At 36.0% G+C, this 12,697-nt stretch overlaps 1 protein-coding gene across 4 annotated transcripts in view; it reads right to left on the bottom strand.

Annotated features, from left to right (window-relative positions):
• The window catches only part of CERT1 (ceramide transporter 1), an 84,863-nt gene that overhangs the window by 23,045 nt on the left and 49,121 nt on the right, over positions 1 to 12,697 (bottom strand). For all 4 annotated transcript variants that reach the window (XM_075726630.1, XM_075726631.1, XM_075726633.1 and 1 more), the window contains 3 exons: positions 8,045 to 8,152; positions 6,650 to 6,788; positions 5,599 to 5,682 (listed from right to left, as the gene is read on the bottom strand). In XM_075726630.1, the coding sequence (XP_075582745.1) occupies positions 5,599 to 5,682; positions 6,650 to 6,788; positions 8,045 to 8,152 (331 nt within the window). The remainder of the gene's footprint in view (positions 1 to 5,598; positions 5,683 to 6,649; positions 6,789 to 8,044; positions 8,153 to 12,697) is intronic.

Genomic DNA, 12,697 nt, shown 5'->3' with positions numbered 1-12,697 from the left:
AGAAAGTTAACTTAAAATAAAAACCAAAAGTGCTAATAATTTTCAGCTATCCACAGGATAAGGAGAGAGATTCAAAAGTAGGATCACATCCCTTAAGCTTCATCTTGCTATACTGTATTTCAAGTCTGCTTGTAATGCTGTATTACTCTGCACTCTGCAAATCATGTGGGTGGAGGGAGTGGTAATACTTTGTAACAATAGCAGTTTGACAGCTTGAAGTGGGGCCTAATTAACACAAAGCAACCTTAAAACATATCTGATACAGCACTAAGAAAGGAACAATTTCAAAATGCAATCAAACCCAAAACGTAACATTCAAGGTTGCTTTAAGCAGGTAATTATAGATTTTAAAACCTCAAAGTAAAAAGGTATGATATAAGATAAAAGTATCAAATGTGTCGAATTATCCAAGTACTGTGGGTTTTGCAGTTCCAACAACTACTTCATGCTGTCAACCAAGCCATCTGGTGCTAAGGCTATTTAAACAAATCACTTAAAATGTGTGACAAAAAAAGTACCTATTATATGTCAAACTCATATGTAGGTTGACATAATAACAAATCAAATGCTACACATTAATGTCAGAGAATATTAGAAAGCAGAAGTAACACCCATGTTGAAGCTGACTGAGCCCAGCAAGTTAAAGTAACTCCTGCTATGCTATGGGGCAAGCTAATGACTTATCACCTAGCTGGATATCGCTTTTCCCCCCAGTCTGTCAGTTTGTCAACATGCCACTGTTGTAGTTTAAAAAGTACAAATAAATATTTGTGTAAGTTTATGCAGTATCTGTCTGCAAGGGCAAAGCAGAGCTTTCAAGCAGTTCAGTTCTTGTAGGGAAGAGAAATGCAATTGCTGTTCCCTAATGGTAGAGCACAGTATCTACACTTCAGAAACAGAAAGCAATCATCACATGATCTTAAGCAATGGTTTAAGTCTCTAGAGGTTTTATACGCCCTCCTTTCAGAAGGAATCAAACTATTTTTCAAATAGATGATTACAGACTACACACTACTTCAAATACCTCAATAAGCATACATACTACAGTAGAATACAGCTTATTTTTTGTTTCATGTTAATCAAGAATACTCCCTAAAAGGTAAAGATGATGGGGGCTGGAGAAAAAAGGAAAGTAAAAGAAAGAAAAATCTGTTTCAGAAACAATAATGAGCAGAGCAGCTTGCCCTCCCCCTAACAGCTGCAGAGGGAACACGGAGGAGGCTGAGACTGAAAGTGGTATAAGCTGGCAAGGAGCCGATGCAGTGGATTCACTGAGGATAATGAAAATTACACAACAAGAGTTTCACCCATAACACTTCATGATGGAAAAATACAGTTTATACTAATAATTTGTCCTGTTGGTGTAGACTGTGTTCATGTGCAGGCTTACCAGCACAGCTACAACGCTTATAGATCTGATTTTTCTCCCTTAATTATGCAACGTTAGACATGCAGAAGAAACTACCACTGGCTGCAACCCTATAAAATCATTTCAGAAATATCTATGGCAGATTGCGAGAGAGATGCAGCAACGCAGCCTCATCTCCAGGAAAAAAGCCAGCTCTTGTTCCTGGATATCTTCAGGTCTCAACTACAGCTCATTAATACTTCCATACAGTTTCAGTCATCATAAATTCTAAGTCATTCTTCAATGACTGGTCTCAAAGTAGCAGTGATACATTCAGAGCTTGCTGTTTTAAAGTCAGTGTCCATAGTTCCTTTCAGCCATTATAATTCTGGGCAAAAACGAACTTGTTGCAGAAAGACGCAAAGCCTGTTTCTTTGAAGAGATGGTCACTCAAGAGATTCCTTACAATGAACAGGAGTATTTTGATTCATTGCTAATCACTGGAGACATTTGTCTTCCCAGAACATGTCAGAAGACGACCTCAAGCCTCATCTCAGTAAGTTGAGCTTCAGCACATTAGAAGTATTTGTCAGGAGATTTTCTATTTGAAGAGCCTGAACATCTTTCCTATTCCTTTTTTACGCTTTTTTTCATGTCAGCTACAAGACTGAGTGTTTCAAAATGACATCTGGCATCAAGAGATCTATATGGTTCAAGGTAAAGACTAATAGAAAAGTGTTCTTACCATTGCAACTGCTTTTCCAGCTCAGTGATCAAACTGCATGCAGCCAAGTGAAAAAAGCAGCAGGATGATTTTTCTCCTACTTTAACTTCAACATCTTCCAAGTAGTTCCTTTTTAATTACCCTGTCTTTTAAGCATTTTGCTTTATTTCTGATTTGTTTTCTCTTGCCTTTCATATAAAGGATTCCTCATTCCATGCTTTAGCCTTTAACAGCTCTTTAGCCCTTCTTCTCCTACACCTCTGTGTCTGTTAGGAAAGGCCAGTTTTCCCTTCTTGTTCCTAAGATTCTGTTTGTAAAAGTTTCCCAGATGTCCCAAATATCAGCCGTTTGATCAAATCTGTTTTCCAGTGAAACAGAAAATTATTTTAAAGACAGTATAAAGAAGTAGAAAGAAGTTCCTTTATCTTTTCCATTTTATGCCACCTTAACATCTTATGTCACTAACTACTTCTAAGTGAAAAAGAAATGTTTGGGTGCATGACACATTTATTGATACCTACTGTTGTTGATCTTCTGAAAATAGCAGTAGGATCAATGTGATTAGTTTTCCTCTAAGAACACCACTATTATTTCAGCAATACACTGGTGAATATTCTTCCTCCATTCAAGCAAAAAAATCCAGCATAAATCCCACTGTGTTTTACGTCAAGTTTCTCTCCTTCAGATTCTGTAGCTTTCCATCTTTACAGTTCCAGCACAAAAACGACATTCTGTCTTCAAAGAGGTTCCTTAAGTAGGTTTCACCTGCTCTTCCTATTCTTACATCATTTTAATCCAAATATGCTCATTTTCAAGAGTGGATGGATGGAAACACTTGCTGATCAAGATTCTACATTCTTAAAATACAAGATCCCAGTGGGTAAACATGCATCAGCCAGACTCTCCTTTCGTGCTTTATACAAATGATCATTGTTTCAGTTAACCAGATTTTTTAATTGGAAAGTGACCAATAAATTTACATACCTTCATAGTACTCTTCCTATCTCCTCATTCAAAGATCCTAGAGAACACTGACAAGAAAAAGCCTCCCTATCCAAAACATCATCTTCAGAGTAATATACAAATCTCTACAGTCATGTTAACTTTCTCCTCCCACCAAGGAAAGGTACAGAAGGGAATAAATTTCAAAAGAAAATGTGAATACGATCCCTTAAGACAATATTAAATCTAATGATTTGAGCATTAGATTGGTGTACTAGTGGTTTGAACACTAGGCTCAAACACTCCTTCTTATCATAGTAGGTTAAATAAGAGGCTGAACCCACGTTCCTCACTTCTTGGAGCGCTGACTGCAGAACAGCCCCAGAATAAACAGGCAACCACTTCTCAGCTACAGTTAAAAAGATTGACCTAGTCCTTCCAGGACTGGATAGAGACTTCAAGAAGGAAACATGAAATTTGAGAAACCAAAGAATCTTAAAAGCTGCCCTGAGGCCAAGCTTTAGAAAAGGGTGAAGCTGAAGACAAATCTTTCATTATCAGTTAGTCTGAGTAGTCTTCTGCCCAATACATGGGCATGGCTGTCTCAACCTGAGACATCTACTTCCCCACTGCATCACTTATGACTCCACTTTAGGGCCAAGACTAATTTTTCATTTCTAACCAAGCTTTACAGCACTCAGCTACTAAATATTTAATGGCTTTAGCCCTTAGAAATCAAACTGAGGCACAGGAAAAACTAAAATGGAGATAAAGCTTTTCATAGAAATAATTGACGGAAAGTAAATTTAATGGAATCAAGAATCATAACAACTGGAATTAGAAGTTCTGCAAAAAGCAAGGGTTTGCAGAAATTATTTTCTGTAGTGAGCTATAGTAAGTTTGTATACAGGTTCCCATAATATATAGCAATTTCTTAGCATGTAAGTTCCCAAAGACTTGATACAGAACTTTTTACAAGAGGAATATGGATATCACTTCACATTCCTGTTAAACAGGTGATGAAAAAACACAAAGTCACTTACTTTGCATTTAAATGGTCTAAGATGACCAGATTTACTAAAAATATAGACTTTCCTAATGACATTTCCTATATCATATGTGTATATATAGCGGATACACCAAAAAAAAGTAGATAAAGAGATGTTCTAAAGGTAAATTAAGCTGAAACTCCTACATGATCCTACAAAAATTAAGTTTGACAAAGACATCTCTTCCAAAATGAATCATGCAGTAAAACTAAATTCTCCCTTAACATTTTTCAAAGAAGGCTTTTTCAGTTTTCTGAATTTTTTTGACGTAACAGTCCTCCAAAAATGTACACTTTTATGTACACAATAGGGTTAGTGGAATTGTGCATTTGCTTACATGTGAGTATTGCAAGCTTGCTTATCTTTGAAGTTTTGTATAAATCTATCTTACCCCTTATCATCAGAATTATACACTACTTAACCTTTGAAGTCAGCATTACGAATAATCCTCAGCAGAGCAAGCACTTCATAAAATTGAAAAAATCTACTCATATGATGAATTCTGGAAGTACGCTGAAAGCTCCTTCCATTTCCTTTCCTCTTTCCTTGCAACAGTTTTGGCTACAGTCTAGAAAGAGCACTTAAATACAACAAGGGAAGACGTAACACATGGGGACAATAGCCAATTAAAAAGAAAACAGAAGACACAGAAAAGGCTTACTTTGCCTATAATTTTTCCAGGTTCTTGATGAAAGTGTTTACATTTTTAAAAACACTTTTGGTGAATATTTCTTTGGGAAATTCCAGCAGGTTTGAAACTGGAGGTAGTACAACTTCAAAATTTTGTGAATCAAAGCCTAAGAAATACCTTAGGACTAACTGAACTGTCAACAGCTAGAAAACGTAAACACTAAAATATTTCAGTCAGGAAACAAGAGAAAGTCTAAGAATGCAAATAGATTTTAAATGCATACACAACTTCTGCCAGGCTAGAAGAACAGCAGGACTTGCATGAGTTCTTCACATTTACTGCATGGCTGCAGTGAGTACAATAACTAGATCACTTAAGAAAAAAAATCAGAATGCTGTTCATCATAACAATCAAAAATACAGTAAAAAAGTACCAAAATTATGATGAGTGAGAATCAGTTAACGGTGTTGACTTAACATTACACAGCCATAAAACTTGGAAAAACCATACTGGGATATACCTAACTGGAAAAGCATCATGCTCCACCACACTCCTAACGCAGGTAACACTTGCAAGAAGAACTGCAATTGCCTGTTACAAATCTCAGTTCCCAATATCTGAATCAAACAGCTGTTTCAACAGAATTTTATAGTCAAAATGGCTTTGGACACAGAATAGGCAATTCCAGCTTGACAAGCCTGCATTAATATTTGTGTGAATTAAGAATAACTCAGAGAATCATGAAAAGCAGCTAATGAATGATAACATAAGAACTTTGTCACATACATTTAAATAACTATTCTTGCCATTTTCTGCTTAGAAAAGAATATAAATACCCATCTTGTATCAGGCTTATCATCATATCATTCATATGAATTTTCAGTGAAAAAGTTGGGACACTTACATTTTTCCTTACTGCTGTTACTGTTATGCAAAAAATCCCCATCAGAACGCATTGTAGGGAAATCATCTTCATCATCTTCTACCACTAGATTTGAGAGAGAGTGTGTTACAGGAGTGAGAAAGCATTTCCAATTCTTTAGTGGGCAAGAAAGAATTGAGAGCATCTTCACGGCTAAGCAGCACTTAAGATTTTTTCCCTATAATAGTCATGAACCCCTCTATTTTTTTAACACAAGACCACTATCCACATTACTGTCAGAAACCATCAGGAGACTAACATTTGCTCAGTGTTGCAGTTTAGCACTCCATTTTATGGTAAGAACAACATTATTTTGGCATTACAACTGGATAAGCAGGGAGCCACAATTCAGCAACTATCTACTCTTCTACACTAAAAAGTTCTCAAAGAAGTGGAATTGTACTTACCTACTGTTTTCTTACTACCAAAAGTTTGAGGCTGCCAGAACAAACCCAGGGATGAATATAGATGCCTCAGGAGAGTGCATGGATACGACAACAAGCTGTGCTCTGACAGTAGCAATTCAGAAATACGTAGACATTCACACCCTAGTCTACTAGGGCCTCAAGCATGCACTCAGTGCTCTAGTTCCAGCCAATACATGTCAGGAGCATTCATTAAAAAAGTCAAAGGTGCTACCATAATGAATGTATTGTTTCTATCAAAACTAATATCCTATTGGTTTTTCAAAATAAAAGGTAAGAGACACAGCGATAAACTAACTTGGATTCATCTTATAAGGGTAAACAATTATTGTTCTATAACATCAAATATTTAAAAAAACATTTCTTCTGTACAGTTGACACAGGTTAATATTAGGTTAAGCAGAATTTTATGGAAATCCACCTTTTGAAGTGAAAACAGTTAACACTTTATGCAGAAATATCTATGATTGATCCCTATACTAAAGAGTAAACTTAAGATACATATTTTATTTATATGGCATCAAATGCTATAGTAAACTATTTCAAGGACTATTACTGTGTAAAAAGCTAAATTCTATGGAGAAAAGAGTTTTCAGTTACAGTTTTACCTTTATCCCTCTGGAGTTCATCTTTGGAAACTGCATCTGCGCAGGCATCAAAGTATTTCTGTAAAGTATCAACTTGTCTACACAAGATGTCTCTAAAGGTTTCCATTTCTGCAAGCTTCTCGCGTAAGCTATGGCCCTTCTGAAAACACAAGAGAGAAAAAGCCTGAAATGCTCCTACATACTCAGCAATAGTTCAATGCATAAATTAAAAAAAAAAAAAAAATTCTGCAGCTATGAAGAACAAATTCAAGTACACTAAGGACATTTTAGGTATCAGCAGCTATGAAATACGTTACAAGAGCAAGTCCAGAGGAGGTCCACGAAGATGATCAGAGGCCTGGAGCACCTCTGCTGAGAGAGTTGGGGTTGTTCAGCGTGGAGAAGAGAAGGCTGCGGGAAGACATTATAGCAGCCTTCCAGTACCTGAAGGGGCCCCACAAGAAAGTTGGAGAGGGACTTTTTACAAGGCCATGTAGTGACTGGATAAGGGGTAATGGCTTTAAACTGAAAGAGGGTAGATTTAGATTAGATATAAGGAAGAAGTTCTTCAGTATGAGGGTGGTGAGGCACTGGAACAGGTTGCCCAGAGAAGTTGTAGATGCCCCATCCCTGGAAGTGTTCAAGGTCAGGCTGGATGGGGCTTTGAGCAACCTGGTCTAGTGGAAGGTGTCCCTGACCATGGCAGGGGGGTTGAACTAGGCGATATTTAAGGTCCTTTCCAACCCAAACCACTCTATAATTCTATGAATGTAAGAACCTGTAACAAGTGTTCCCTACTTATTTTGTCCACTGGTATCAATTTTTCCGCTTGACTGCATCTGCTACTTTAGAGCATTCAAAAAAAAGCTTATTAAAAATGCAATCTTGCATGCCACCAACTTTATGCCTATTTGCCTGAAAACAGTCAGCTCTAGTTTAAGATCCTTGCTCCAATCTTTACTCCCCTTTCTTGTATTGCTCCTTTTCTGCTCTCTGAGAAGTACAACCCACCCAAGTTCATATGGCAAATATTTATGTATATGAGACAAGGAAAGCCATCATTTGTCAATCAATTTTAATCAAATTTATTAAGTCACAGAATCAGCATTCCTTTTCATTTAGAGGCCCTGAAATTCTGAGGAGTAAACTAGGAAAGGTTAATAAATGCTCCCACAAGTTTGATTTTCTTGCCATTGGAAGATGACACCACAGTTTACAAGGGACAACTGCACAGAGGCAAAAGAGACCTCCCTGTATGATCTGTTCATCTCATATGATGAATTACTATCGCTTACAGTAAACCAAATATTTTGTATTTTTTCTATAATTGTGTGAATCAGTCTTTACGTAAGTTATTTCTTCTCCAGTTGTGTGTGTTATTTACGCACCAATACTAGGAAAACTTTATTCACTAACCTTGAACGAAGAGGTGGATGTTGCAGAGTACCCACTTGCTCCAGAAACAAGAGACACCATGGAGCCATGGCGTCGTAAACTTGACTCTGATCCATAGCCAGATTCAGTCTAAAAAACAAAACACACACAAAACTAGAGTGCTGAGGCTTTTAATAAAAAAAGAAGTCATGAAAGCAAAATTAATGTCATTTCCTCTGAAACCAGTCCATTTGTTTCTTGTCAGGAAGCAGCAGGGGCTTAATAACTCAAATTGTGCCTGCATATTTAAGATGTTAATGCAGCATGTGTAAAGTTACTATAAATCTATTTTGTTTTCATCATGATCTGTAAAAAATTAGTTATCTACAATCTATTATGTGCCCTCAAAAGAACAAGGCAACATATATTTAAGGGTTCAAAAAAGGAACAATGTTGCATTATTTTGGCTTATGTAATCCCTATCAAGCAATTTCCACACAGCATGCAAAAACCTAGAGTAGTCTACAATTAATCAGGGGATTAACATTGTTCAGTTTGAAGACAATCAGCCTCAGTTGATCCTTCCCATCATTCAAATAGTGCCATTTATTTTTAAAAGCAACAAAATAGAGATCATATAAAACCAGACAATTACTGCTATCAAGGTTTTTTCCCTTGTTCCAGGCCTCTTCAGCAAAATTCTTTATACTAGACTGAAACTATTTTTTTTTTAACAAAGAACAAAATTCTACATAAAACAAAGCAAGATACTAAAAGAAAGAGGGAGAAGACAATAACAGTAACTAATTAAATAATGAAAAAAAAACAAAAAGAAAAACATCTCAATTAAAATAACATTAAAAAGATCTAAGAATATCAAGTTTGACGAAATTTCCTCACAAATCGAACAGAAGCAGCTACTGAGGAACTGGAAGAAAAATATTTCCCTCAAGGTTGATGTAAATGGCCTATGCATGGTAAAGGAGAAGAAAAACCCTGAAAGAGAATGTACCAAATAAACTGATGGTTCAGAGTAATATTTGAAATTCTGTTAATAGATTAGATTGATCAAGTAGACAGTGACAACATTGTGAAGGACTTTTGACAGAAAAAAGAAATTCTGCAGTAGCATACAAATTCAGATGGGGCAGGAAGAAGGGGCAACAAAACAAACGGTATAGAACAAACAAGAAGCAATGATGAAATTCCAGCTGTTGTACTTTTTATGGAAAAATTGGAAACTGCATAGACTTCGGGAAGGTAGGAGAGTGCTGATAAATTAAGATGCAAATTAACTTAAAGAGTATTAAAAGCAACAAGAAAGGACAAAAAGTTGCTTGAAGTTCTGATTAAAACAGGAGGATTTGGACAATACTGCAATGTGCGGGACAAAGTATGTATGTTTGGGTTACAAAGGAGCAGTAGCAGAGAAACAAAGTTTAAGAGAAATGAAGGTATGACTGAAAAGAAAAATGTGAGTCCCAGAGTTGTCAACATAATTTCTGAATGAGTATGACTGAATGAGATCATCCAGCAAAACCAAGCAAGAAGGCACCAAGAGTCAATTTCTGTCTGGCCTACTTGAAGAATGAGGTGGAAGACAAGAAAGCATTGAGGAAGCAGAAGAGAAATAAGGTGAATATCAAAAGTAGAAGTGGAGCTGGAAAATGAATATGACTAAGAAATGCAAGTGTAGTTCGAAAACGGTACTCTGAACGTCTTGGTGGAAGAAGGCTAAGTGATTATCAGCTTAAAATAAAAAAAAGGGGACGGACTTGTAAATTCAAAAGATTTAATAAGGCACATCTTAAGTTAACTGCTTAATTTAGCAAAAAATTAGAAATACTGCAACTTATCTGAACTAGAAGAAATAGAAGTTTATGTTTAATGACAGCTTAGAGAGAAATGATAGAACACAAGACAGTCTCCTTATTAAGTCATACTATAAGGATGTATTAATCATTTAGTAATTTTTGCTACAAATCATGCATTTAAACCTATTTTATACTAAGCAAGAGTCCTAGAAAAATAGCTACATAAGTGCAGCAACCGAATTGCTAAAAGCTCATTTTTTAAAGAATTAGTCCTACTATTTGTTTTAAAGCTTGGCTTTAAAATATCTATTGGAATAGGCTTTTTGTTAAAAACATTCATATTGGATACATGGCACTTTTTTAAGAATATCAGTTCAAATGTTAAGCAGTACACCTGGCTTTAGTAATGTATTTGGGATACAGGACCACATTTTGAATTGCAATGCAATTCAGTGCAAAGATTATACCTTAATTGACTGGGTTGTAATCTTAAGTATAACAGAAACCAAATAATGAAGCTTTGATTAGGTTTTTTGCAAATACTCAAGTAAGGGCTTTTGGCTGTTTTTATGGACTTTAAGTCCTCCAAAGGCTTGACAAGTAAAAACAAAGTAGGTAAGGGAATAAAGGGATTTTTAAAAGGACAAGAGCTTTGGACATACAATTATTTTGTTTCAGGAGTGTTTAATAAACATAAACCTCAAAGGAGCATTTTATAAGTCACACAACACTTTGAAGCATGAAACATTTCTTTTAAGATTTCCTCTAAATGCAAATCTAAAACAACTTCACTGTTTTACTGTTAACTTCAGTGTTTATTCAATTGTATGCTACAAATATTAAGATGACTCTGAATGTGCTTTTCATACAGTCAGTTTAACAGTGGGGACTCATTCTATTTCCTCTCTAAGTTGTACATGCTAGAAAGAAGGTAAAATTTCATTTCACTAGGATATGACTTAATAAACAGATCAATTTTAAAATGTAGCCAAAATTTCCATGGCATTGAGGTCAGAGCATTTTAACTAAGAACAGCAAATGTCTTCTGATTACTTTCTCCTTTAAGTGTGAAAGACACACCCATGCAAAACCTGGATTTAAGCTTAGGAAGTGAAATTTCTGAATTTCTGTATTTGGAAATTTAATCAAAGTCACATCTCAATAGTACTCCTCTAGGTCTTACAAGAATAGATGTAATCTTAGAAGTAGAAAATCTGGTGACTTATAGTCTCTATTTGAATAAATATAGATACTTTTCTTCCAATATTACCCATACAGTCAATGCTCAGTTAATTTAGTTCACAAAATAAAAGCTGAGGGTGAAAGAAAAACAACTTCTTTCCATATCAATATGTAAGCTTGTCTTTTTTAAAGTACCTTTCCAGCAGTATATTTATTTGACTGTCATTTATGCTTGTGATTAATCGTTCCACTAAACAGTTTATCCACGCTTCAGAATTGTATACAAGACAGCATATACAGCCATCAGCTGTATACAGCTATCAGCTTGCAAACCCTACCAACAAAAAAGTGCTCCATAAAAAGCATTTAGGCAGTTTTAACTATTTCCAACCAAGGAGCAAATTCAGCAGACAGAACAGCACACAACACGAATCCAAAGCATGTGCATTTACAGATCATGTTCACAAAACTGTCTCAGACAATTATGTTTTAGTAGCCAAGGGGAAAAAAAACTAAAAAATACATCCAGAATACTTATTCATCAGAAGAAACAGAAAATAAGTATTCCTTTATGACTGATGCAGAGACAAGCCAACCAGCTCACAGCAGACACATGCAAACAGCTTAACACAGACAATGAAAGCATGCATCATGCAAAGCCCCACCATTCTAGTACCGCAACATCTAAATGAGAGCAGGTCACTGCCGCATTTATGTCTTGCAAAGCAGATCATCATTAACAATTCACTGCAGAAATACCCAATTACATTGAGAAGAGGAACGTTGACATAAGCGTCTTCTGTTCACATATTTTTTAATTTCCCAAGATAAAAATCAGAAAAGCAGGTAGAGTCCATATGATAGAAGCTAACAGTCTCTGCTTGAAAACAAAATAACTTGCAGAAGTTGTATCAATTCATACCATCAAGCACTAATGCTAAATTACCATGCTCAGTATATAGATGCAGTTCTTTGAAATTCCATGCATACATCATAGCTTCAAAGCTGCACTAAAACTGGCATTTGTTAGTACATCGCAACACCTTCAGCTTTCTAAGGCGGTGCACAAAATCCATTAATCCTTTCAAAATGCTTTTTCGTCATGATAGACGTGGGGGAAGAGCCACATGATCCAAAGCTTCATGTGATTCTTTACTGGAGCAGGTGATGCTATCAGCAATAAGGCAGTATGTCAGAAAAGCTGCTTTCAGTAAAATAGCTAAGTATTTGCAGAATCATATTGCAGACCTCCATTATGGCTCACACTGATCCGCCAGTTAAGGATTTTGTAAAGTGGGTCACTAATACTCGAGTAATGCACAGACTCCGAAGAAAGCTCCCCCGCTTAAAAAACAAATCAAATAAAGCAAATTACTCTCCCATATCTTCAAGGAATTATTTTGATTATGTCTCAATTTAGTGCCTGTAAGCACTTCCATATATGTTTGTCCACCAAGGCAGGTATCTTCAGTTAGTATTATAAATTATTTATTATTTTACATAACACAAGCAGCAGGCAGCTCCTCCCTGTAAGGCATACGGCTCACCCTAGGAGGTGATGAAACAGACGCTAGGATACAGTGACTCTAATCATGTTTTCTGCAGTATTTGTGAAAAATCCTACTAAAACATCCAAGAGATCAAACCACAATATCTTGTGGAAAAATGAGAATGCAGAAAAAAGTAAAAACGCAAAATG

Source organism: Pelecanus crispus, chromosome Z, assembly GCF_030463565.1.
Source record: "Pelecanus crispus isolate bPelCri1 chromosome Z, bPelCri1.pri, whole genome shotgun sequence".
NCBI lineage: Eukaryota > Metazoa > Chordata > Aves > Pelecaniformes > Pelecanidae > Pelecanus > Pelecanus crispus.
The sequence above is the reverse complement of the archived record's forward strand: the minus strand, read 5'-3'. Positions and strand labels throughout refer to the sequence as shown.